Here is a 26,338-nt window from a genome sequence, read left to right as displayed (position 1 = left end):
AGATACACACACATGAACATACATACACATACCTACACAGACCCAAAACCCTCTCCCCAGGAACATGGCCTTCCCTTTTCAGGTACATACCAGCAGGAATGCATACACTGAAGAAACAGAGGCAGAAAACAGTCATGTTTTTTCACACAGTCGTTTTTATTCTGCTTGCAGCAGTTCCTTCCTTTTCCAGCCACAGGCAACGGTTGAATCCAGATGAGCCAAAGGCAGTCTAGGCGGGATGTAAATGAGACCACACCTTCCAAACACCCGCCAATCGTAAGGGAAGAGCATGGATGTAAATAAAACCACACCTTTGCTGGACCAGCCTCCTCTTCTTACGTAAAACAGTTTCCATGTAAATGAGACCACTCCCTTGGATGGCCTGCCTATTTCCATTCGTGATGAGAGGCATGTAAGCAAGGCCAATCCTTCTTACAAACTCTTAAGCAGAACTGAGAGGAACGTAAGTAATTTTCACCCTTCTCTTGACCAGAGAAAAGCTAGATCCTTCTTTGGAAAGCACTTTCTTGCTGTGTATGGGATACCATGAGCCAGCACAAATCTTTCCTCAGTCTTCCTGTCAGGCATTGAAGACTGCTTTATGAACAAATTGTTTGCCTATAGGACATGGATACACATTTTAAGATGTAACTTTTACCTTGCACTGACAAGCCTTCTCAGCCTTTACACTGACATTAGATGGGTGCCTTCCTTCCAACTGGGCAGAATTCAAAAAATACAACAATGGAAACAGTGAGATCCTCCTGCATTTTCTCTTATATCCTTCTTTCCATATGAACTTCCAAAGCTGATTTTGAGATTTCCAACCCAGATCAAATGCAAGAGGCTTGTCCCAAAAGGTAAAGCACTAAACTGCAGCCAGGCTTCAGTATAACTTTTTCCAGATGTCAGAGCTTACTACAATCATCTCTAAAATCAAACCTGGTTTGGGCCAACAAGCAACCTAAGTAAAACATTACTGTCACTAAGAGTCATTTAACTACTTGGAAACATTTAACATGTCTAGGTTAGGAAGGCAAACAACTTGAAGGCATTCTGAGAGGAAAAACACAGTTCTCATCTACGCTCCTCACACTAAGAAAGTACTGGAGAAACAAAATAGGCAGACTCCAACTTCCTAGAACAAGATATATGAGACAGAATGAAAGTGCTAGCAATGGCACACGCTTTAGCCAAAAAGGTGGTTTTTAATAAAATTGGGAAAGGGTGTACTGCATTCCCACAGAAATGGTGGAAAGACAGATGTTGTCCAAGTTTAGGAAAACAAAATTGTCCACATTTTTGATGTTTGCACCAAAGGAAAAACTACCGCTTTGAACATTTGATGAAAGACTATTAAAGGAAATCATTATTATCATCGTGGCTCCCACCAGTGATACAAGAGGCCAGGATCTGTCAACATTTTCCTTATAAATCCATCTTTCAGTAGAGTCTAAATTGGCCTGAAATAGCTAGTTGGGACAAAAATCTGGATTGTGAGATCTCTGGAAGCAAAACTGCATCTGGCTGTTTACAAAATTCTAGTCTAGAGAGACCGTGAGAGCGGAAGAGGGAGCATTTTTAGTGGTTAAAGCTATCTATCTTGTTTGTGCTGCTTTACAGTGCTAATCAGTGATCAACAACCAAAAAGGAAGCTTGGAATCAGTGCTGATGAGCATCCAGAAGTCCACATGCACATTCAGCCACCTCCTCTAGCATTTCCTTCAGAAACATGCAGCTGCCACATAACACAGGCCGTCTCATGATGTATCTGGAGCTCGCACTTCCAAGGACATCCTGGACAAAACCCAGCAAGGGGCACAGCAGGAAAAGAAAGATTCCCAAACATTCTTGATTTTCAGCAAAGAATTATTTCATGCCTAGCCTTAAAACCAGGCTATGTCTAAAGCACGATTATCATACTAATTTAACAAACCAGTTCATTAGACTTAAAGGGTAGCACTCAAACCAAATGATAGATGCAGTATTCCTTTTTGAGACAGCTGCCCAAAAGTGCCTACCCCAAAGCTGTATACTTTAACGGAAGACTGAGAGGAAGTAAAATGAGAAATGCAGTCATAGGGCAAATCCAGTTTGGCAGATATTTGATTTTATGGACTGAAAATACTGGTTCCCATCCACTGCTCCTGCATCATTGCACTGTCCAGTGGCCCAGGCCACTCTCATGTACATGTAGCACATCCCAGCTGTCTATGTGCTTCTACAGCTTCCTTCCACACTTCAACTTTCGTAACTGTAAAAACGAAAAGAGTCAATTGTGAAGTTAATTAATGTTTCCCTGTACTAAGCTAATTAGGCATCAGGCAGAACAGCAATGGGCCCTGGTACAAAACCTGCCATGGGCTACTCTTTCAGTCATCCCTCCACATGTTTTTCTGCTTTGCAGTTTGTTGATCTTCCTTTCTTGCCATTTCTGCTCCAGTTTATGCCACACACCTCCTCTTCCTCACTCTTCCTTCTTCATAATGCTTAGCCCCTTTCCAGTCTCCATGCTCTGGTGACTACGGTCTTGCACTTAACCTCCACTCTCCTTCCAATGGCAACACCCCTAAGGTCAAACCACCTTACCTGCACTCTCAGGAAATACCCATCCTGAGTTATTGGTTCTCTCCTATTTTACTAGATTTTACAAGCTCTTTTACAGAAACATGCTCTTAATCTGTGCAGCACAATTGGCAAAATCAGGACCTGAGTGTGGTCTCTTCAACACAGAGGCTGTGTTTTACTGTGCATTCCTGTAACACTCTGCACAACTGGTATCCTTTGCACGCTTGTTTACTATTAAAAATGTATTACGCCATCAATTATGTCTTAAATTTACTAGTTCAACAAATTATATAAATCCCTTACATTTTAATTAGCTAATTGGTTAAATCCTTTAGGAAGATGGTCACTTAAAGTCCTAGGCTTACAACAGAATTATTTTGTGAACGAAATCTGTATAACAGTATCTGAGAGAAACTTTGAAACAAAATATTACAAGAGAGAAACTGCAGTTGGTGAGAGACCAATAAACACACTGTAAATTCTGAGGGTTTGCACAAGAAACATTGAATCGTGAATGACTATTCCAGAAATGGAAAAATAGAGAGTCTCTTGACATCCAAATAGGGTGAGCAGGCAGTGCTCCAACAAACAAATCAGAAGTGGAAAGAGAAAAAATGTCTTCTCAGATACAAATAGTTTTGAAAATGAAAACAGGGATTAAAAAAGAAGAATTAAAACATGGGAAGCCAAAGCCTATTCCCATATTTTATTGCACCACTTGAAAGAAAGCTAAATGCAGGCTCTGTCCTCATGAGAAGCAACATCCTCTGTTTTTCTGCCAGTGTTAGATAAGACTTACTGATGAAGATGGGGTTTAAAATAGGATGGGATTTAAATCGGTGCATAGAAAGACAGGTTATGCCACTTCCTCTTCTGTGTTTAAATGCAAGGATGACTCTTCTAACCTGTGCACTTGGGGGGTGGCAGATCAGGTAGATAAGGCTCCCACATCAGCTCTTCCCCATGCCAATCTGCAAAGCAGTGAGTCTGAAAGAGCAAGTGCTAAATGCTACTGCCCTTTGCTACGAAAGGCAGGAAAACCCCTGAAGGAATAACCTGCACTAGCTCTCAGACCTGTAGGCACCAGCAACGCAGCCCACACTTGAGCCCTCTGAAAACGGCCCTGGCACGTCACCCTTCTGGGAGATGCTTGAGGGGTTATGGCAGAAACCCAACTACGACTACTTTGGAGAGCCGTTCAGTGTTACATTTGTTCTGTAGGGCCACTTAGATGAAACTCGATAAACACAAAATGGTCATGAAGTGGCTGTGAGTAGAGGTAAGGCTCTCATATGTGAGTGCCATCAGGGAAGGGTTTAGTACCCTCAGGTCTCCAGAGGAGCTCTCACTAAACTCAATCCCTCCTGCTCTGTGTCTCAGGAACTCCCCCTGCAACCCCAGCAATGAAGACGTACGACACACAAGCACCATTTCTGTACAAGTAGCGAAGCTTTAGCCAATGCGCCCAACTACAATGCGTACTCAAGCACAGGACTCAAGTAAAAGCACAGAAGATGCAGAATGACAGCTGGTCTCCAAAGAAGGCATCAGTGACAGATCCCTACCTGTTGGACTCACCAGCCTGTTATCCAACACTGAGCCTTTGAACTACCCAATCCAAGGCTCTGTACCACAGACATTCACAACAATGGGATTTGTTTTAGGAACAACTACAGTGACAGAAAACAGTAAAACTGCATTACCAAATTTGCTTTTACACAATAGGCTTTCATGACTTTAAACGAATCATAGAATATTTTTTCAGTGTTCCCTGTTGTGGGCCAGAAAATGAATTTTCTGCTCCTTGAAGAATACTGCATTCCAAATGTCTCTTCAGCCCCACTTATAGTGACAGACATTAAAAAAAGTCCCTCAAAGTGAAAATTTTAAGTGTTTTTCAGGCCAATCAAGACCAGTAGGTCATTGACACAAAGTGAATTTCAAAATCAACTCCCCCAATGTTTCTTCCTTCCAAAATCAAACCAGAACATTGACATGTTTACAAACAGAAGAATTCCAAGTTTTTTCTAAGCTTCATTTCGGTGAAAATTAATGCAAGGGATGCACAGGGTCTATTTCATCAGGACGCCTCTTTCTAATGAAAACAAACTTTGATTAAAGCTTCCCAGTTGCCCTAGAAATTTAAGGAGAAAAGACTACAAATCTTCCTGGTGACTTCTTCTCAGTGGAGAAAAGGATAGGCTGTATAAACTGTGTAAGACAGATGAATAGATAGGCAGGCAGATGCCCCCAACTTTAAACACATACCAAAAAAAAAAAAAAAAGTCCTGGAGATCTGAAGGGGATTTTTGTAGCCTGTCTGTAGTTCTGACTGGTTCCCTAAGAGGAAAACAAATATCTGCCTGCCTTATATACTCTCGGAAAAAAAAAAATCCTGTCATAATTTTTAAGTGTGTTGAGCATAGTTTATTTTTAGATCTGACAAACCACAGAAACATCTCCAAAAATATTCTAAAGAAACACAGTGACCTTTCCAGCTTGGAAAGCAGAGATATTTTAACAACAGCATCCAAGCTACTGTAAAGGCTGAACAAACCTCTAAGACCCCTCGATGGCCTACTAAAAAGCCTCCCACATTCACCTATACACTGTCCCATAAAAACTTCTCACCTAGGCTAGCAAAGGTAGTCTTAACTACCAGCTCATACTCAGAAGCAGATCAAGGAGTCACCTACCAAAGAAGGGAGCATTGCTCTGAAGACAGAAAAGGAGGTTCGTGGGAACCCGAGCTGAAGGCGGTGAGGAGCAATGGCTAGCTTTACCTCTGTGCTTGAGAGGAGGCAATTCACTTAAGACCCAAGCAAAACGAGGAAGGGTGGTGAAAAGGCACTGAGACTCAGACTGCTGTAGGAATGGGAAAATAATGGTCAGGAAAAGGAGAAAGCTTCCAAAATGAACAGGGATTTGATACACAAACAATGCAAAGGTAAGTGAATATTTTGCAAGGTGCGAAGGGCAGAGGTGAGCAGGGAAGAAAGTTTTACCCCTCATGATCTGGTGATGACATGTTACAGCGGTCAGGCAGAGTGTCACCACTGTCTTATGGTCAATCTGCTGAAGCTATCTTTAGCTGGGTATTGTATTATGTCTAACAATTATCTCAGCCCCTACACTTGCTTACTGATTCAAAACTTCCTTCTAAGCAAGAGCAGTCATTAGGCAAGTGGATCACAGACCTTGGGTCTATTTTCACCAGAAGTCTCCCAGCATTGATACTGTGTCCCCATATCACACAAATTATGGGCACTCTACTGCCTTAATCTTTGGAGTTTTTTTCTCTCCACCTTCCGTGTTATTACCATCTTAGCTCCCCACAAAACTCTAGTACATTGGTTCACTTAGTCTAGGACTATCAAATATGCTCTAAGTCCTGGAACTATGTTCCTGCTTGGCTTTCTTGGTAAGTATCCGCAGGGCAGAACTTCTTGTTATCTTGCTGCGTACTAGTTTTTTATATATAATTAAGTGATAAGAATGTACTGCTCTGTGTTGGTCTGCAGGAAAAGCAGCAAAAATGAAGGAATTTTGAGCTAAAACATAACTTTGGCAGGATTTGCTCTGATGGCCTTCAAGAAACAAAATTTAGACACCTCATCCATTCATCAACTAATCTGGCTTGAAATACAGCATGTGTGGTTTTCTTGCTGGAATTATATTGGAATAAAATAACCTTTTTCAAATGTCAAAAGTGCATTATGAATCAGCTCTGGACATAATGTAAAATTAAGTCTCTGCAGGAACGAACCTGTGACCTCTAGCACCAGAAGCATACATCTAGACCTTTTCAACTAAAAGAATGATTCAGTTACACTACATTCTTCAAATGTTACGAAACACACACTGTGCCCAGAATTAGTATCTTGACACTGTACTTTGCAAAAGCACTCTAATCAGGGTCTACATTTTTATACAGTTAGATGCCTGCCTTTTTATTCTCTTCTTTTACGTACTCACACTTCGTTGCCAATTTCCTCAGCAAATGTTCTAGGAAAAAAGCTCTGACAAACCAAGCTGAAAGTGCTTTAGGAAGAGTGGGACACAAGTGTAGGTATCTTTAAAAGTAATATATGTGAAACTGTGACACTGACTCAGGTCAGTGTTCTCCAGGTTTTTATTACTGAAAGACTCCAGGTAAGTGCAATAAAATGTGGTACAACCTTCAGTATGTTTCTGACCTTAATTCCTTCTGTAACTCATGCATCATTGGAACTAAGGGAAAATTTCAAAGTTGCTCTGAATTTATTTAATTTTATCTTTTTCTGTTTGCATTTTTATCTCGAGTTAACTCCCTGAATTGGTAACAACCATCCCTAAGAAAAAACAAGAACAGGAGCACCCAGACTTCACTGCAGACACATCTCCTCTTCTCTTCTTCTGGCAAATGAGTTTGCTCATGGTTGAACAGACCCAAACACTGTTTCTCGGTGGTAAAACACTGTGAAGACAGCGGGAAGAAAGCTGCCAAGCCCACCTCATCCTTGGCTGGTTCATTCACACTGCTCTCCTCACACACCATTTCCTCCACTTCCTTCTGTGTCCTGCCCCCAACCCTTCCCACACAAACACATACGTGCACCTCTCTCTTCAGCCCTATTTACCCTTTCCCACTCGGCACCATGGCTGGTTGTCTCTGGGTACAGGCTCAAATCCGGCACATGGGTGGGAAGCTGACAGGAGGGATAAGCCCCTTTCCACCCTCTTGCCATGCTGCACTACTCCAAAATCCCAGCCCACTCCTTCCACTACTTCACACCTACATCCCCATCTCTGCCCACATCCCTCCTCAAAACTGCACCAGGCCCACTGGCGGGCAGGACGGTGGCTGACAGCTGCGCTGCTACCGCAGACCACGCGCTGCAAGAGTAGCTGTGGTCAGACATGGGACAAGAAAGTAACGCCGCAGCTGGGGCCAAAGCAGGAGGAATGCATCCCCCTTCCCCATCCTTGCTGCACAGGACCCACAGAGTACAGCTAGTCATGCATTAAGCAGACAGAGCAGATTTCACCAACACTAGCGGTCCCATAAGAACAATCCTTTTCTATCAAGTTGGCAAAACTTTCCTCACTGTGTCCTCTGCCTTGCAAAGATGCCTTGCCTCTGCCTAGCATTTTTTCTTCATTACCAAATAGTCCTAACGTGGGAAAAGCCTTTTGTCAGAACGACAGGGATTTTGCAAGTACTGTACAACTCCCACATGTCATCTTCCCTCCTGAGGCAGGAAAACAATTCAGTCACATTCGCCTTACATCTGGACAGAAAAGCTGCTTGGAATGAATAAGAAAAACAGCGTGGGTTTGTGATGCAGTGAACCATTCAGCTTGTCCCAGCTGCAGAAACCCTCCAGCTCCTTCCTCCAACCAACCCTTTCACTCCTAGCCCATCCACTCTTCTTTTGCACCCGTTCTTCTGCCCGAAGGGACTGGCCAGGGCACGCACGTGGAATACACCACTTGCCTCTGTGGCTTCTTGGGCAGCACAGTCCTTTCAAACTTCTACTCCCCCCTGTGGCAGCTTGATGGCAAAAAAGAAATATAAAGCATGCTTCCCAAGTCATGTATTCTACCATCACTCTTTGCAAGCCATTTATGAAGAAAAAAAAGATATGTGGATATGTGAAGGCCTAGGAGAGGTCTCAATTTAAGATGGTAAAAATAAGAAAGCTGCTCCCAGGGAATTTGAAATTCAACCCTCTCTATCTCGTGAGTGACATAAGGAGAAAGAAAAAGATGTGGCTCGTTCATATATGCTTTTAAAACTCACCTGAAATTTTTGTATTACAAACTTCCTAACTCACAGGTGAACACTGGTTAGGACAGTTTTAGGATTTTCGAATACCTTGCAAATCTTAAGTAATGAAAAAAGGCAATTGATGAACTGTCTTTTCATCCCATGTCATAATTGAATCTTCAATAATCATACAGATCTACCATGCTATTAAGGTTAGACTTTTCCACAAGATCCATCACGGGTAACTTCCTCACAAGAAATGCACCACAAATAACTTCATAGACTCCATCTTCATAAAGACGCCATTGTCCAAAATGGTCAAAACAAACACCTAGGTACAGTAAAAACCTAACCTTGATTTCTATTTAAAACCCTTTAATAAAAGGTTTATAAATGGAGTAATATGCTCAGAAACACTTGCTGTTAGTGTGAGTCCTACCACTTTTACAACTTCATGCTTATTACTTAAAAGCCACTCATCACCAAGACATTTGTAGCAACATGGTTGTAAACTCTAGACCTGGGACCTTCACCGTTTAAAACAACTAAGTTTCCTCAATTAGTTCCTGCAGGAAATAAAAATATCCTAGAAATGTCCCCACTTCCCTAACAATGCACATTTCTTGGAGTATCTGCTTTTCTCAGCTCCATGTGGAAAACATTCTGACAGAATTTCCCACCGACACCAGAGAGATTAGCATTGTAAGACGGTTTTCAGACCTGGTCCAGTAGCTGCTAAATTTCACACACATCCATGGGTCAATAAGGAAGCCACCTTGGCTGTTGTAGGTTACATCCTAGTTTCCCCGTCTGCGTCACTTGTACAGATATATTTGCACAGGTCACATACCACACATCACTTGCTGGAAAAACAGTCAGCCAAGCTGGCAGCTGAACCATGGGGAACGATTTTCCTGAAAATCAAGCAATCTCTAAAATGTTAATATGTTGAGGACGTTACGTTCCTTTGTAGGTCAGCTGCTGCAGTGTGCTTATGAAGTCCTCCAGAGGCATGAGAGACCTATACAACAACCCAGCTCCTCCACTTTCTCAGGAGGGCCTGTGTAAACAGAAAAGCCCACGCTACAGTATACCAAGGTCAGTGAACTCAGGTTGCATCAAAAAAGGGGCAAATTTTACAGACAGTGATCTCTCTGTTTCTCCCCGGAGAAAACACTCCATCAACCCTCAATGTACAAATATCAATCCCTATCTGACAACATGGACAAACGTATCCCGCAGGATTCTCCCCAGGCCTCTACTTCTCCACAGCAGCTACAACATAAATTAAGAGATCCCATAATTTACAGCAGAGCTAACTGCATTTGTTAAGCGAAGTCCCTCATCCAGTCAAGTCTTAATTAAACATTGATGTCTCTCAGCTTGGGGAAGAAAACCCACAAACCCTCAAAATTTACACTGACAGCTCCTGAGAGAAGCAGGTAGAAAAACTGAAAACAAAATCACATGCATTTTAGAATATGCAGATCTGACTCATTCCTGCCCACATAAGCCATGACAAAGTGGGAGGAAGTGTTCCTCCAGCTGTTTTCCACGTGGTTCCTCTAAGAGATGGACCGCAAAGGATGGCTGGTGGATGTTCTGAATCAAGTCCCTGGCCACATTTCCTCTCCAGCCAGTGACACTTACTTTTTATGAATTGTTAACCATTTATAGGACAATTGTCAAAAGAGTGGTTAATGACTCACTGCAGTCCTACACTAGTTGACTTACTACCGCAAGAGGTTGTGAACCTCAGCCAAATCTGAGAAAGAAACTGAAAGTCTCTTTCCTCCTTACTCACCTTTGTGAGCTGCAGAAGGGCTCTGCACTTCCCCACAAAAACCTAGGACACAGCCAACGTCTGCAAAGGTGTAGTGAATGCTGCTCCCTACAGTGCTGATAAGAACTATGGCAAATTTTTCAGAATAAAATCAGATAAACTGAACCTGAGGCTCAGTAGGTAAAGGACCTTTGGCTTCATGCTACTCTCTCTTTCGTACAAATAGTTTTAAGTGTGCTTTGAATACTCATATAGATTATTCCACTTCCAGTAATGACTTTGCTGTTTTAAGATCACACACATTCATAAAAACTCATTACTTTTTAAGAATGAAGCCAAGAGCTTAAAGCAGCATTCTCAGTGACTTTAGAAGTAACAAAATATTACAAGTTAGAACATAAAAAACGTAAGTTTAAATAACGACAATTATGGAAAACAACAGAACTCAGATCTACTAATGGGAATCATATCTGATGGTTTTGCTTTGCTCATAGTGCTGAGTAGCTTTTGCTCAATGGACTTCGGCTTCTCAAGTCCAAGTATTTTGATGGCCAACAGTGCATTCAGTGAATCTGCCCAACTGACGCTAGCAGAGAATCTGACTGAGTATCTCGAGGAACTTGGACTAGGTCCACCAGTTCAGCAGCGAACATTTCCATAGACCCTATCCCATCCATTGAACTGCCCAGCCTTCTTATTCTGGTTCACTTTGGAGAAGAGCTAATGCCTCTCAGTAAGATTAGCTGACATGAACTGCCACAGCTCCAAAGTGGAAGGCTCGCACCGCGTGCCTCACTCTAACAAAGCAATACAAATGGCACAACGTGGATAACTTGCTTGACAGCTCCTGGGGAATGTAGTTTTCTATTTTGCTTCGCCTTTGTTGATTCATGAGCTCACGCATCCCTCCAGAAAAGGATGAGTAGAAGTCCAGCAAGTAGTCTACTTCAGAGCGCTTTCTATGCCTACAGACACATAGAACAAGTTACCAGATGACTTCTTAGAAAGACAAATACCAGGCAACCACATTCACGATGGAACAGATCTCTTTATTTTTATTCTGTGTCTATTTCTGAGCTAGTAGAGTAAGTCTTGCTTGGAATCTGCATTTTAAGCAAAAGCCTACTAACGTAACTTTAACTAGACCTCTCAGGATTTTGAGATATATTTATTACAATTTTTAAGAAATATCCTGGTGAGCATTTTGGGAAAGGAAGTAATTGGCATACTAAACCTGAGGCAAGCCAGAAATGTCTGAAGCCAGCTACAAGCCTATCACGATGATAAACAGCTCAGAGTCCAGATGTCCATATATGGCAAGACTTCCTATAAGACTGACAGTACTGTATGTGCATTGCGTATGGTTGTTGGATCAGGTTCACATTCCTCGGGTATGTTTCTCTGGGAGCTTTTGATTTCCGCTTTGAGGGCTGGCTCAGACCTCCAATTGCTCTTATAAAAAAATATCTGTGACTGAAAGTTGAAAATGTGCAAGATTCTTTCTTTAAGTACACAAACACTCCAAGTCTAGCCACTTTCCTGTAGTCTTGCCAGGTTTTCAGTATGTCTGATACCTGATCAAGTGACTTTTGGGGGGGAAGGAGGAAAAAAAAGAAGGAAAAACACAAGAGAGGAATGTAGCATATCCACACCTGTACATTTTACAAGACTTCACCAAAGGAACTATAGCAACTGAAGCTGATGTAGACACACGCATACCGTATATAGCTGTGTAAACAAGTCTGCAAGGCCAGTGTACTGAATTCCTAGTTTCAGCAGAAAAAATATACTATCTTAAAAGCATGTGCTGTATAAACATCTGCATGGAAGTCAAAATTAGTGCATTTTAACCATTTTATGCATCAACGCCAAGATGTACTTCTCCAACCCATGACATGTTGTCACCAGAAAGGATAAGGTGAAGACTGATTGGACTCTGAAAGAACTACCTTTGCTTCCAGGTTCCCTTCACCCCTGTGCGTACATACACATGCACAAACGAGGCACCCAATGAGTCACACCTAACAGCACAGAAATCAAAATGACAAAAAGGCAAAACCTGATGGACTGTGATTCTTACCCACTTTCGTGGGCTGGTACAACTTGTAATACAGTGGGCTAATGCCGGATTCACAGTGGTGCAAGACCAGAATTAGTTCTGAAGTCCAAATGCCTATTTAAGTCTTTTTTCTCAGGGCAGCAAGTGGATGGGGCTTGCTGCACTTGGCCCGCACTGTGAGGGCTTAGGACAGATTTATCCTTTAATTTTGGATTTCCTGGCTTTCTGGTGGTTTGTTACTTTTAAACATACTTTTTCTGTCAGTGAGATTCTTAGGTTTTGTTTAATAAAATTGTTTCTCTGAAAAAAACTCTTACATGGAAAGTTATAAAACATGTCTAGAGCCTCTCTCTCTCTCTCTCTCTGATGTTCTCCTACCATATTTAGGCATTTAAAAAAGGCATTCTGTTTACCTGGTTACATTTGCATTTTGGTATGCATGTCATACATAGTTTGGTACACATATTATTTACCCAGCACTGAGGCCATTGGAGTCCTTCAAGTAAATACAGATTTCAGGAGGCCTCATGGGTATGGGAACATATATTGTTTACCATAACTGTTCTACTGGGATTATTTTTTTTCTTTCAGAGCCAATTTCATTTCTTTTAATGGAGAGTTTCAAGTAGAAGAAATGACATCCAAATTACTTTACCAGCCAAAGTACAGTGCTGGCAGAATATAAATAACAGTTTTACAGTACAACATATCCTACTGAGGCTTTACATGAAAAACGTTTCTTTTTCCCTCAAGAATCTGGTGCATACATATTGCTGCATCATAGAGTGGAAGTATGCCTACATATGGAAGGATGGAAAGAAGGGGGGTATGGCAGTGGGAGAAAGCCTCCATGCAAAAGATGGTATCTTTTAAGATGTCCATCGGATTTCAGTTTGCCTAATAAGATGCATTAAGCCAGTCTCTCTCATTAAACACTAACATACTTCTCCAGGTCAAAAGCCAAAACGCTGGCATTCCTTGTGTTAAAGCGGAGGTCAAACAACATGACATCACTGAATATTCAAATGATACATGGGGGAGTGGGGGAAGAACCATTCTCCTGGTTAAAAAAAAAAAAAAAGAAAACCATAACAGTTATCTGCAATGATTCAATACAAGCCACAATGCTTAGGTCTTGGGTTCGGTCAAATACAAACCACAGCGTTAAGGTTTTGGCTGAGTGCGGTGGCATGCCAGCCTCTTCTTGTTGCGATCCTGGGGCGGACCATCAGCAAGGTTGGGAAGCAGGGATATGCGAGGAACGTGTTGCTCAGAAATGACAGCTGCACACACGCAGTGGGAAAATAATAGCCACTTCTTCCACGCTTCAGACTCCGTCCGCTGTGCCAAATATTTCAGAGTAAATAGGCGCTCTCTCTATTCATAGAGAGCATCTATTAGGGAAGGAACACATTACAAATATCCAGTATGATTCAGTGGTACACAGAGTCAATTTATACCCGGTAGCGTAATTATACCTTTTTTTGGTGGTACCAAAGCGCCGGGACCGTTCGCCACCGGGCACCCCGAGGCGAGGGCCCCACCGGCCGGCCGCCCCCCCCCCGGGCAGCTCGGCGGGCGAGGGCCACCCCCGAAACCACCCGCCTCCCGTCCCCTCTGCCCGGGGGAGGGACGAGGGGCGAGCGGGGAGAACGGAGGACGGGAAACAGCGGATTCCCCCGGCCGCCCCTGGCAACCGCCCCGCCGCCCCCCTCGCCCCTTCCCGCCGGACCCGCCGCCCGCCTCGACATAACGCGCTGCCGGGGGGCGGCCGGGAACCGCTGGCAGCGGAGGTGACTCACGTTTAAAAAACACCAGGACGAAAAATAAAAAGATGGGGGGGCGGGGGGGGTGCAGACGGAGGAATGCGGGAGTCAGGGGTCAGGGCCGCTCCGGGGCGGCGGCGGCGGCGCGGGGCGGGGCGGGCGGCGCGGCGCGGCGCGCAGGAATGCGCGGAATGTCGCTGTTTGTCCGCGGCCCCATTCAGCCCATTGGCGAGGCCGCGCCGCCGCCGCGTATAAAGGGGCGCCCGCCCCGGCACTCCGCAGTCACACAGCCACTCTCCCCCGGACTCGGAAGGAGCGGAGCAGAGCGGAGCAGCGCAGCACCGAGCAGCCGCCCGCCGGCCCGCCGCCCACCACAGGCCCGATCGCGCAGCGCCGCGCCGCTGAGGAGACTCGCCCGGCGGGAAACTCTCCTCTCCTCTCCTCACCTCACCTCGGCTCACCGCCCCTCACCGCCCCTCCGCCGGGCAGCCCGACGCCGCTGCCGGCCCGACGCCGCGCCGCCCCCAAGCCGACGACCGCCGCGGGATGGCCCCCGCCAGCCTCGCCGTAGCCCTTCTCCTCGCCCTCCTCAGCCCGGTAAGTGCCGCCGCCGCCGCCGCCCCGGCCGGCGCTGTCCCGGCGGCGGCCCTGACGCCCCCCTCTCTCTCTCTGCCTCCCCCGCCGCTTGCAGGAGGCGCAGGGCCAGGAGTGCAACGGGCAGTGCCAGTGCGGCGCGGGGCCCGGCCCCACCTGCCCCGCCGGCGTCTCCCTGGTGCCCGACGGCTGCGGCTGCTGCCGCGTCTGCGCCAAGCAGCTGGGCGAGCTCTGCACCGAGCGCGACCCCTGCGACCACCACAAGGGGCTCTTCTGCGACTTCGGCTCCCCCGCCAACCGCAGGATCGGCGTCTGCACCGGTGAGTGGGGGCCGGGGCCGCCGCCGGCCGGCGGGGGACGGGGCCGGGGGCCTGCCGGGCTGGGGGCCGGGGAAGGGGGAAGCCGGGGCCGCGGCCCGGCCTCGCTGCCAGCGCCCGCCCGCCTCACCCTCCGCCTCCTGCTCCTCGCAGCTCGGGACGGAGCCCCGTGCGTCTTCGGCGGCATGGTGTACCGGAGCGGCGAGTCCTTCCAGAGCAGCTGCAAGTACCAGTGCACCTGCCTGGACGGGGCGGTGGGCTGCGTGCCCCTCTGCAGCATGGACGTCCTCCTGCCCAGCCCCGACTGCCCCTACCCGCGCCGGGTGAAGCTCCCTGGCAAGTGCTGCGAGGAGTGGGTCTGCGACGAGGCCAAAGAGCAGACCGCCGTGGGACCTGCTCTCGCTGGTGAGTGGGGGTCCCTTTGCGGACGGCAGCCTGGGGAGAAGGGGCGCCCCGCATGGAGGTTGAAGGCGGTGGGATGGGTTGACGTGGAGCACCCCAGCGGCTGCAGCGCTGCAGTAAGTGGAGTCACCCCACAGATAAGTGTGGCTGCCTGAATTTCTCAGGAAACGGAAGAGAGCCTTTAGCAGGGCATGAGGTCAGGCAGTGGTCTCATCTGGCTTGTCTGTCTGCTGCAGCCTACAGACTGGAAGACACTTACGGTCCAGACCCGACAATGATGCGTGCCAACTGCCTGGTTCAGACCACGGAATGGAGTGCTTGCTCCAAGACCTGTGGCATGGGCATCTCCACCAGGGTCACCAATGATAATGCCTTCTGCAGACTGGAGAAACAGAGCAGACTCTGCATGGTCAGACCTTGTGAAGCAGACCTGGAAGAGAACATCAAGGTAAGTAGTCTCGTCTTTGTGTGTGATCTATGAGGATGCTTCCATCCACTAGCAAAAACCCAGTGTCTTACCAAAAAATGTGCAGTTCTGACAGGTAGTCGGTTTCAAGTGGCTCACCTTCAAATTTGAGTTTTGCCCCAGCGGTGAATAGTTTACAATTAAATGTCCTTAGTTTTCTCTTGCGCTGTATTATGGCACTATGTAAGACATTCTTGCCTAATGGAAATATAATAAGGATTAGCGTGTCTGCTTGCCCTTAGCTTCCAAGCTTAGTGCTGTGTGAAAGCCTACCTTCTAAACATTTTGTATTCACTTATATCCTAACAGAAAGGCAAAAAGTGCATTCGCACCCCCAAAATCTCCAAGCCCATCAAGTTTGAGCTGTCTGGCTGCACCAGCGTGAAGACCTACAGAGCTAAGTTCTGTGGTGTCTGCACTGATGGGCGCTGCTGCACACCCCACAGAACAGCCACCCTCCCTGTGGAGTTCAAGTGCCCTGATGGGGAGATCATGAAAAGGAAAATGATGTTCATCAAGACCTGCGCGTGCCACTACAACTGCCCGGGAGACAATGACATCTTTGAGTCTCTGTACTACAGAAAGATGTATGGAGACATGGCATAAAGCCAGAAGGAGACGCTAACTAGATTCTCAACTTGAACTGATTTGCATCTCATTTTGTAAACATGATTCAATAGCACAAGGTATTTAAATCAGTTTTTTTAATTTCAACAAACTGCTCCATGTGACTTAAGACAATTTTTCTACTGACCCCAAATGGTGGTCTGAAGAAGGTATAAACGGACAGTGGGACCACAGCAAGACACAGCTTCAGAACATGTTGTTCATGAGGTGGTGTGAAGGGGTTAAGGGAAATAGGCAGGAAAAGCAGATTCAAGCAAATGTTCCCTTAATGTGGTACAGCATGCTTCATCTAGTAGTGCAATTGAGAAGGAGACCGTTAGCATATTTGCTGGTGCTGGTTTAGTGACAGCAACAGCTGGAATGCAAACCCTCACCCAGCAATGTGCTAAGTAGAAGGTGTTCTGTTAGTCAGGACAGTAATGTTTCAGCTCTGACACTCTGATTCATATGGCTTGGTCAACAAGAATCAGAATCATGTCTATTAGACTGGACAGCTTGTGGCAGTTAATTTACCTGTAACAAGCTACTTATTAATATTGTAAATACTGTGTATATATATTTGTACAGTTATCTAAATTAATTTAAAGTTTTGTGCCTTTGTTTAATGCTTTGAAATTTCAATGATAGCCTTCTTTTTTGGAACAAGATAGGTAGGATTTAAAGCTTGTTTGACAATGCATTCAAAGCTTGAAGTAGATACTCTAGTGGAAATTGTTCAGATAGGGCCAAATGGTGAGTTGAGATCACAATGGAGATTGTTAGAGTTGAGGTGCCAGCATCCTTACAAAGCATTCATCTGGCAAAATAAATTTACTTCCACTTTATTGGACAAGTGGCTTTAAGAAAAAAGTGGCTCTTCTGTAGCTCATCAGTCTTTCCACTTGAGCATTTGTTTCTTTCTTTGACTATGGCTCTTTTTGGACAGTTTATTTGTTGAGAAGTGTGACCAAAAGTTACATGTTTGCACCTTTTTAGTTGAAAATAAAGTATTTATATTTTTTATATAAATGGCTTGGTATTTCATTTACCTTTAGTCTTCACTATTCCTTTACATATTCCTAAAAGGGCTTGGCTTTGCACTAGATGAAAATCAAGTAATGCATGGTGGGGTTTTTGTCCAGAAGCACATGTGCTTATGAATGAGCTAATGATTATGGTTACTTATTCTGTTGCTAGTGAACCAACTGTAGTTTGTTACTCCTCTGAATTCAGAATGGAGGGCAGGGCCAGGTTTGCTTTGCCAAGCCCAGTATTGCATTAGAAAGTGCAGCATCACATGTGATGGCTTTAAAATGAGCCAGCTGGCCACCATAGTATTCATCTCCTGCTGTGATATACCATGCCACATGTTTTAATTTCATTGGAGTGTTCCACTGGTTGTGATTTGTTTTCAACTAAGGCAAGGAAAATGTTTTTAAAGTATCTACATTGAAGTGGCTCCTGACTAGAGTCAAATCCAGAAGTCCAAAATTTGGTAAAATTCTCATTGAAGACCTAGTGAGTTGTATCGTAAAAATCACAGAATAACACAGGTTGGAAGGGGCCTCTTTAAGATCTTCTGATTTAACCTTCATGCAGAGCAGGGCTAACTTAGATGTGGTTTTACTTGAATTAAGACCTTAGTATGGTGTGGTAGACAGAGCACTGAACTTTGATGGCGAACACCTGGGCTATCTTCCTACTTGATGACTGGGGCAAATAATTTGACAGGACAGTGCTGTCTGTAAAGCGTCCATTGATTCAAACTCTTGCAGGCCCACAGATGAGAAGTAGGAGCTACACATTTTGATAATGGTCCAAACATCTTCTCAGATAAACAAAAAACAATAGAAGGACAGTTGCGAGTCACTTGCCTCACGCCCCTAAAGCTAAAAGGAAAGCTTCAGTCCTGTGCTAGGTCCTACATTAATAACAGACTTTTGTTTGTCCGTTTATTAAGACGAGGGGATTCTTTGAATTTAAAATTAACCTTTGATCTAGAAGCATTAGTTCTTGTTTTCAGAAAAAACATGTACTCTCCAACAAGAATCCTTTTCAGGCAAACAAGTTCAATCTGGAATTTCCTGATGGTGAAAGAGTGTTAGCTTACAAAAATGTCCATCCTTCCTGAGAACCTTCCAATCCTGTTGATTTCAGTTAGCATTAGCAGCAAATCGGTGTAACACCAGCTTTGACTAATGACGGACAACAGAGCCCTAAACTAATGGGAAGTCAATGGGAGTCTTGCCAGTGGCCTTGCCAGGCTTTGCACAAGGCCATAGAAGCATTTCCCCTTCCTCTAAAAAATACGAGGAATTCTCCTGGCATGAGGAAGTGGCTTTCTGTGTCCCATATGAAATAGTTTTGGGTAGCCTCTGGCTCTTAAACTCCTTGAGAATCTCCAGCATTTTTTCTCTCTCTCCTTTTTTTTTTTTTTTCCTTTTCCCTTTTTCCTCTTTTTTTCAGGTTATGAATATGATGCAGCTGTTCAGTTCACCCTGGAAACATTTCGAACACTCATACACCCACAAGCACCGGTTGTCCAACTGCTTCTGTGGCTCCACCCCCAAATAACAAGAAAACTGTCATTTCTAGTTCCAGCAAGGACAGGATGTACATGGACTTTGTAGCCATCACTATAGAAGCTCTCATGATCAGAAGAACAGAAAGAAGTGCAATATACCTGGCAGGTTGGGATTAATGCCCTTAAGAGATGGGGTGTTTATGATGCTGCTCAAGCCCGTTCATTAACAACTCTGCCTTGCGTTCTTTTACAAATTGATATCAGACATTATAATGAATAGCCATTCCTTATAACATCAGTCTCTTGAGCCTCGTGACCAGCTCATGAGATTCAGGTTCTGTTGCCAGTCCTTGGCAGTGTGGGCTGTATCTCAGACACCTAAGCTGCACAGCACTGTGGCCTCCCCTGGCACTGTCCACCAGCTGTGCCTGGCTACAGGGCCAGAGAGCAGCAGCAGTGCTTTAGTTTAGAAGGCCATCTGTAATTAGACACCCACAAAGGGGCTCCCCCAAAACAACTTGGGACCACGACCTGTTCCCTGCCTGGTAATGCAGTGATGCAGCTGCTTTGCCTGCCACCTGACAAATTATCACACTCCTTCGCAGGCCAGCGGAGAAGGACAGAAGAGGCCTCCTGTCAGAATATTTTAATGGTAGTTTGCTGTTGCCAGTGTGAATTAAAATAAGGAAGTATGCTGCATATGCAAATCTGTTTAGCAAGTTGTTGCTCTCCCCTGAGCATATCAAGGATCATAAATCTCAGCTATCATTGCATTATAATGTTTCGCACTCCTTTTTTTTCTAGGCACTCATGTAGTCTTCCGACAGAAGCATGCATTTTACACCGTTTCATAGGTGCTAGACCTCTGAAGGTTTTATCTCTGAAGGTAAAGACATTTAAATACTTTCTTATAAGGTCTCCTAGAGGTGTAGGTAGGCATCATACTGTTTGTAAGACTGTCTTTCAAAGGTATCCTGGGAAAACGGAGCCTTTGTGTGGAATTTATGGCATCTTAAATGATGGTTAAAATGTGGGCCTTTCAACCGTAAAGGCGTTTCCTGATTTCATTCTTTGTGCCTAAGGTGCATAGATGCAAGAATAAAAACTTGAGTTCAAAAGTCCAAAGTCACTTACATGGGAGAGAATGTTGGTTCACATTCCTTCCAAAATACCTTGTTTTGGAAATCTGCTTTTGGATGTTTGCATCCTCAGAAAATCCTATTGTGCAGGTTTGCTACTGTACTTTTAAAATATTTTATTCATACATGAAAGTATATTCATTCAAATGAATTGCTCCTTAAAATGGATCTCCAGCAATACTAATAATGCAGTTGGTAAAGGACCACTGTGAAGTCAATACTCATTTAATAAATGATAGTCAATTAATCATTAAACAGGAATTCAAGGTGGCTGGAGACTAGACTATCAAATAATTTGTGAAGTAATTCTAAACTGTCGTATTTCAGATTTTTTGTACCATAACACTTTTGCATGGATTTGCAGCTTAGCTTTCTAACACAATACAGATGTGAACAACAGACACGGATTATAGCCCTTTCATATGAAATAGGCTCTACTCTCCAGATGGAAATTTGTCAGATTCCTCAGAGCTAAGAAACATCCAAAAGACTCTAGTTAAGAAACTCTTCAAGAATGAGCCACTTTTAACGATCCATAACCACAAAGGAACAAATAAGTCTTTGAATAATATCCAGTTGTTTGTCTCACAAAGACAGGGACTCAGCTGAAAAAACTGACTTTTGGACACCACTAGAAATAGCATACTCTTAACTAGATCATTTGTAGGTTTTTTCATGTAGCATAGCTTTTTCAGACATCACACTTGAAGAAAGCACTCGTACCATTACACTGAAAAGGACGTTAAATGTAAGAAGGAACAGCAATATTCTTACCTAAACATATAATAATTCAACCATTCTGACTTTGCATCCTACCACCAAAAACCTAAGTTCTTTAAAAACAGTGCTTAAATGTGGCTTTAACTGATGTTATACTATGCCTACATATGGAAGTAGTTAGCAAGGAGAAGTTGGGATGAAATACCAGTGTAAGGCTTTGCCCAAAACCCAAGAAGAATCTGAGAGAGGAAGTAGCTCAGTTAACTTATTTTTCCTCTCATTTTCCACTTTTTTCCTCCCTGCAGTTCCTTTGATTCATGCCCATAAATGGACATACCAAAAGCCACCACATTCTCACAGTGTTTTTCAGCCTGCCGGGAACCAGGAAATACCAGGAATTTCTTCAAGGAACCTGTTCCCAAACTGTACTAAAGCCTTCAACACATTTAGCGTTTGAACAGAGCTTAGAAGCATGACTAAGGTCCCACGTCCACTGCATGATCCTGCGTTGCTCCTGCGCCGGAGAACAACTGCTTGCAGTCATTACCGCTAGCCCTGGCTGTTGCAGCTCTTCTCTGTGCCGGTCCAAGCCCACACCCTCAGAGAAGTGGATTTGGGACGATTCTGAAAAGTCCCCCCAGAAACATCTGACTGTGTATTTTGGCAGCAGTCCTCAGCTCCTGTCTGTTATTGGGGCAGTGCCAAATGCAGGAGTATTTACGTTTGCTTAATGGTAAGTAAGTCCAACCCTAATAGTAGTATAATAGTGTTTATGCTGTGAGGAACAAAGCATTTTACAGCCTTGCGAGCAGGACCAAAAGGTTGCTAACGTGGTACTGCAGTGTAAACACAATCCAGTGGTGCCTCCATTCATTACTCAGCCCCATTAATTGGGCCACTGAAAGAAATGCACAATCCAAAGAAATGTTTGTTGTTTTAAATTAGTCCTATTAAAAGCAGGTATTTAACAGCTTTCAGCAGCTATGAAATATGTTTTCCTGCTCCCGAGCTAAATGCTAAGAACCAGCTTTTCAGCCAGTTTTTGGGACTTAGGTCAGCCTAGCTAATTGACATAGCTGCAGTCACACTGGTTTAGACCACCTGTGGCCCAAAGTCCTGAGGCTGTACGATGTCAGGGGAACCGCACAGGGCTGTGTGCCTGGGAAGGCTCCCAAGAGGACACAGGCTGGGTCCTGGGGCATTTGCTGGACAACAAGCACTTGCAGCAGCATAAATTGCAGAGGAAAGTATTCTGTAAACAGCTAAAATTACAATGTACTAGGGAAGTGATAAGCCAGAGTATCTGGTAAGTGAATGGGATGGAGAAGGATCCAAAGTAGATCTGAAATACTGTTCAAGCTTTAGACAATGTAACACCTGGGAAGGTATTAGATATAATCTTAATACACTGTGATATGATATGATATTAATTATGCTTTCACAATTACATATTTCTTAAATCATGCAATTAAAAAAAGGTCTTTTTTCTTCACCGAAGAAGACATTTGATGTCTTCTGATGAGAGGTCATCTCAACATGGACTTTGTGATGTGGCACAACACCATGCTCTGGAGGAACTTACTTTGCCCTAACTCTCAGGCTTTGGTTACATCCCATGTGCCGAGCCATCCACTGATCCAAGGACAGATATGGCCCAGACGACGTCTGTAATGGCGCTCTGGTATCACACAGCTCCAGCCCCAAGTGGAGAGCCTGGCAGGAGGAGAGGAATGGTAAAACAACAGAAAAGAGATCAGCTAAACAGATGGCCATCACTCTGGGGTTCAGCTTCACAGCCAACAAGAGCAAGAAAGAAAGGTAACACTGTGCAAAATTTGCACCTTCTTGTCTGTGAATCAAGAGCAAGAGAGAAATGTGTATCTGATGAAATGCATGAGAATAGTTGAGGACCACTACATGCTGTAAAGCCAGGGAGTAAAAGAACAGAGTCTTGCTAAGAAAATACTTCTTTTCACAAATTTCCAACTTCTGCCACCGTAAGGAAGGTCAGTGTTAGAGTTCATTGATCTCAGTGGAAAAGAGTATTTGTTTTGACTTAATTCTCAAGAACACCATGTATGCAAGGGAGCAAATATGCAGAGTAATGGAAATATATAAAGAGTTATGTATGGCCTTTTCCATTTATACATATTGTTCTAATTCTAGGCTTGTTCTGAGGTCAGAAAGTCCAAGGTCAATGAGTTGATCAAGCTTCTAAAATCTAATGTGGTAGGAGTTAATGAAGAAGGCCAGCTCACCTTATTTTGGGAACTGCCATGAGTGTCTCTCCATGGGTTTTCCCATCAGTATCATAGCTGTAGTTGCCTATCTGGGGGATTCTGCTCAACTGAGATTTTTCTTCTGCGTGTGACTGCGAAGATTTTTATAAGGTGGCATATAAATTAAATGTTTCTTTCCTTCCATTGATCCTTCCAGCCACAGCTCTATAGCCAATAAGTAGCCACTTTGGAAAGCACTACATAGAACAGAACGTGCCCCAGCCAGTGATCTCGAATGGATGTCAGCATTGCTAATGCCTATGAAAAACCACCTGGGATCAGCATCGCAAGGGAAGGCACCATTTGGCTTTGCTTGCTGTGTTACATGCTCAGCATTGCTGCTCATCCTTACGTTCCTTAGCAATAATAAACAGCACTGTAGAAGTGCCATTTTATTTTACAGTTCTTTGATTAGATACCCAACAACATGCTATTAGAGAATAATTGGCAATGTTACTTTCACCTTCACTTAACACCCAGAGTACCTGACTCAGAGCTAGTCAACATGGGATACATCTAGTGTAAGGATATCCTGTAAGGTCTAACCTTACACACACACGGAAGCACGCATGCACACACACACCTCCATTGTAGCTTTCTGTATGATGTAATTATTCTCATGAGGATGCAGTTATAATATAAATGTGTCATATACAATATTCTACTCTATAAATGTGAGTATGCTCATCTTACCCTTTGGAAAACTATACAAATGGGATTTTTAGGTCTGGCTTTTCCGACTTCTGCAAGTATATAATGAGCATGGCAAAACTTGAAAGCACAGCCAGCCTTTGGAGTGCAAGCACCCTCTGGGTAAAAACTTGGTTTCTGTATGAAGAATGAATAGACTTTCTACATGCAGAAATCAAGGAAGACTCTTCTATCCTTAAGTGTGTTCATTTCCTAGAGCTGAAAAGCAAATTAGAGACTATTTATGTAATGTTTTCTTTGGCTCCTGCATGGCATTCCCCACAGACCTTATCACAAAACAATTTGGAAACAACATGTGTATTTGCTAGCAACCACACACAGACATATATGATGGCCCTCTCAACAAAGAGCAGAGCCAAACAAGCAACCGTAATGCTGGTTGATAAAATCTCCTTGTGCTGTATGGTGACTGCTGATTGTGAGAAGCAACAGGTTCTTGTTCCAAATAGTTAACAGTGTTGCCTAAGATCTCTCTAAGCTTCTTTATTAGACTTCATTAAATCAGTCTTTGAGTTTTTCGGTGCTCTGTATAGCCACACCAGGACAACTTGTGGGCTAGTAGGGTTGCAGAGAAATAGCCTGTCCTTTAGTCAGAAAATAAAGAATGGTGCATTGGCACCTGTATTTTGTCTGTCTGCTTCTCCAAAACAAGGAGGAGGAAAAAGTCGGTCTGTCATTTTATTTCATGAGCGCCTTTAGATAAAAACTGCTTGTTTGAGGAGGCAATCTTGGAGCATGTAATTTCCGTTACATGATGCTGTTAATAGATGGTGTAGGGAGTACGGTAATATATTCTAACATTTAACCTAGCTAGCACTTGCTACACCACCTGAACCAGGACCAGGCTAACGACTCCTGAAAGTGCAAGTACAGCCTGTGCTGTGTCCCACACCGGCCCCGGCGTGGGGCTCTGCTGCTGGGGGCTGCCCGGCTGAGAGCCGGGGACCAGTCCGGGCTCTTTCTCTGCATCACACTGACACCGTGTGGCTGCTCTGCAGCTGCAGCACCTCCTGCTCCAGGTACAAACTTTGCCTCCGTGTAAATGAAGATCAACGAGCTCATTGTGCTCTTTTTGGTGCTAGGCATCTCATTTCTCACTTGAAACAGTTCGCGCTGTTTTGTTAAGAAGGGTGGTGCGAGCTAAGCATAGACTTGTTTAGAATATAGGAAATATTTCCTATTTTCTTATAAAATATTAAAGTAATAGCTACACAAGTCTGTCTGAGCACCATGCATTACTTTTAGACATATGATTATACACTCTCCATATCATTGTTACCTATACTAAAGATGCAGAAAACAAAACACCCAAGTGTGCTGTTAAGACTCCTCTGGAACGAGCTGCAAGTCACAGGATGAGGTCTCGCTGATCTCCTTTCTCTCCTGCTTCAGGCTGCTGCCATGCTTTGAGCTGGAAGAACAGGAGCCCCTTGCAGACCCTCCCTGGGCTTCCTCTGACTTCCCAACAGCACCCATCCTGGAGGAACGGATCACAACAATACATTACAATAATTGTCACTAGCAGGTACCCAGAAAAATCATCCGAAAGAGAAGAGAGGTTTATTTATTAAAGATAATAATAATAATAAAAAAAACTTTATTTTAAATGTCTTGCTTTTTATCTCACATGACTCTTAAAAATCAATCAGCCCTCTGTGGTCCAAGTTTTAGGATAAGCAAGGCTTGCTTCTCCTCCTTAGATGGGTACAGATGCACACGTAAGTGTTGGGGATCTATCAGACATCCATGAAATTACCTTATGTAATTGCACCTCTTTTTTCCAGTTGACTATGTTACAATAAGCCTTTGAGTTAAATTGTTGAAAGGGAAACTCATTTCCCTCCTGACGACTTCAGCATGCATAGACAATGAGTCGTGTCCATTTTGTGTAGGTTTGGTCTGATGAATAGGACTTTGGGTCTGATGCTCTGGGTCTAACCTAAACCTAATGTAAAAAAACCTCTGATCCAGCTTTTTATTTGAGATCCAATGCTGTGAAATGGGTTTGGACATACAAATGGCAAGAGGGCTGCTATGCCTTGTCCTCTGGATCCTCCCTACTGCAGCTGGCCCCCAACCGAAGTGCAGAGCAGAGTCTGGTACATGGACACCTACATTACTTTTAGGCTCAAAGACATGGTAAGAAATGCCAAGTGTTTGCTAGGTGCATATACTTCCTTCATAAACAAACACGAAGAATTTTACAACTTGTTTGAATGACACCTTTATTCAATAGTAGTAGTGATGGACTGGCTGTTCTTAGTCACTCAGAACCAGAGATTCACCTGAGATTTGCTTTCATTGCTCCTTAAAAGCACTGTGCACCTCATCTTCTGCATGAGCAAAGAGGCTTTTTAGAGATGTGTTTCCTCACATGACCTTTCCCAGGTGAACAACTTTTAACACAGGAGCTTCACAGACCTTCAGACCTTTGCCATCGACTTCTTAACTAACCTGGCTGGAACTGCTCAGTGAGCCTCAGACCTGGCACAGGACCCAGAGGCCTTGAGATATCAGTACCACTGGGTCAGGCTGGGGTCAGAAAAAAAACAACTCTTCACTTGCCTGGTGTCAGCCTCCTTCTTGGAAAGGCCTGTGGACAGCCCAGCTTTGTGCTCACCATCAGCCTGGTCCTAACTGACCAAATTCTTCAGC

General features: G+C 44.1%; 1 protein-coding gene across 1 annotated transcript; it reads left to right on the top strand.

Annotated features, from left to right (window-relative positions):
* The first annotated feature begins 14,119 nt into the window (after positions 1 to 14,119).
* Positions 14,120 to 17,339, top strand: CCN2 (cellular communication network factor 2). The gene is made up of 5 exons (XM_075035722.1): positions 14,120 to 14,522; positions 14,617 to 14,839; positions 14,990 to 15,241; positions 15,475 to 15,686; positions 16,014 to 17,339. Exons 1-5 carry the CDS (start codon positions 14,472 to 14,474, stop codon positions 16,308 to 16,310), a joined length of 1,035 nt encoding a protein of 344 aa, XP_074891823.1. The 5' UTR covers positions 14,120 to 14,471; the 3' UTR covers positions 16,311 to 17,339.
* The last annotated feature ends 8,999 nt before the right edge of the window (positions 17,340 to 26,338 follow it).

Source organism: Buteo buteo, chromosome 9 (assembly GCF_964188355.1).
Source record: "Buteo buteo chromosome 9, bButBut1.hap1.1, whole genome shotgun sequence".
NCBI lineage: Eukaryota > Metazoa > Chordata > Aves > Accipitriformes > Accipitridae > Buteo > Buteo buteo.
Note: the sequence above shows the minus strand (reverse complement) of the source record. Positions and strands in the feature narration are given on the sequence as shown.

Bases quoted from the DNA above. Each gene is read 5' to 3' on its own strand.
- CCN2 (XM_075035722.1), top strand. From the start codon at position 14,472: ATGGCCCCCGCCAGCCTCGCCGTAGCCCTTCTCCTCGCCCTCCTCAGC. The intron at 15,242-15,474 runs GTGAGTGGGGGT...TGTCTGCTGCAG, and splicing joins CGTGGGACCTGCTCTCGCTG to CCTACAGACTGGAAGACACT. The intron at 15,687-16,013 runs GTAAGTAGTCTC...ATATCCTAACAG, and splicing joins ACCTGGAAGAGAACATCAAG to AAAGGCAAAAAGTGCATTCG.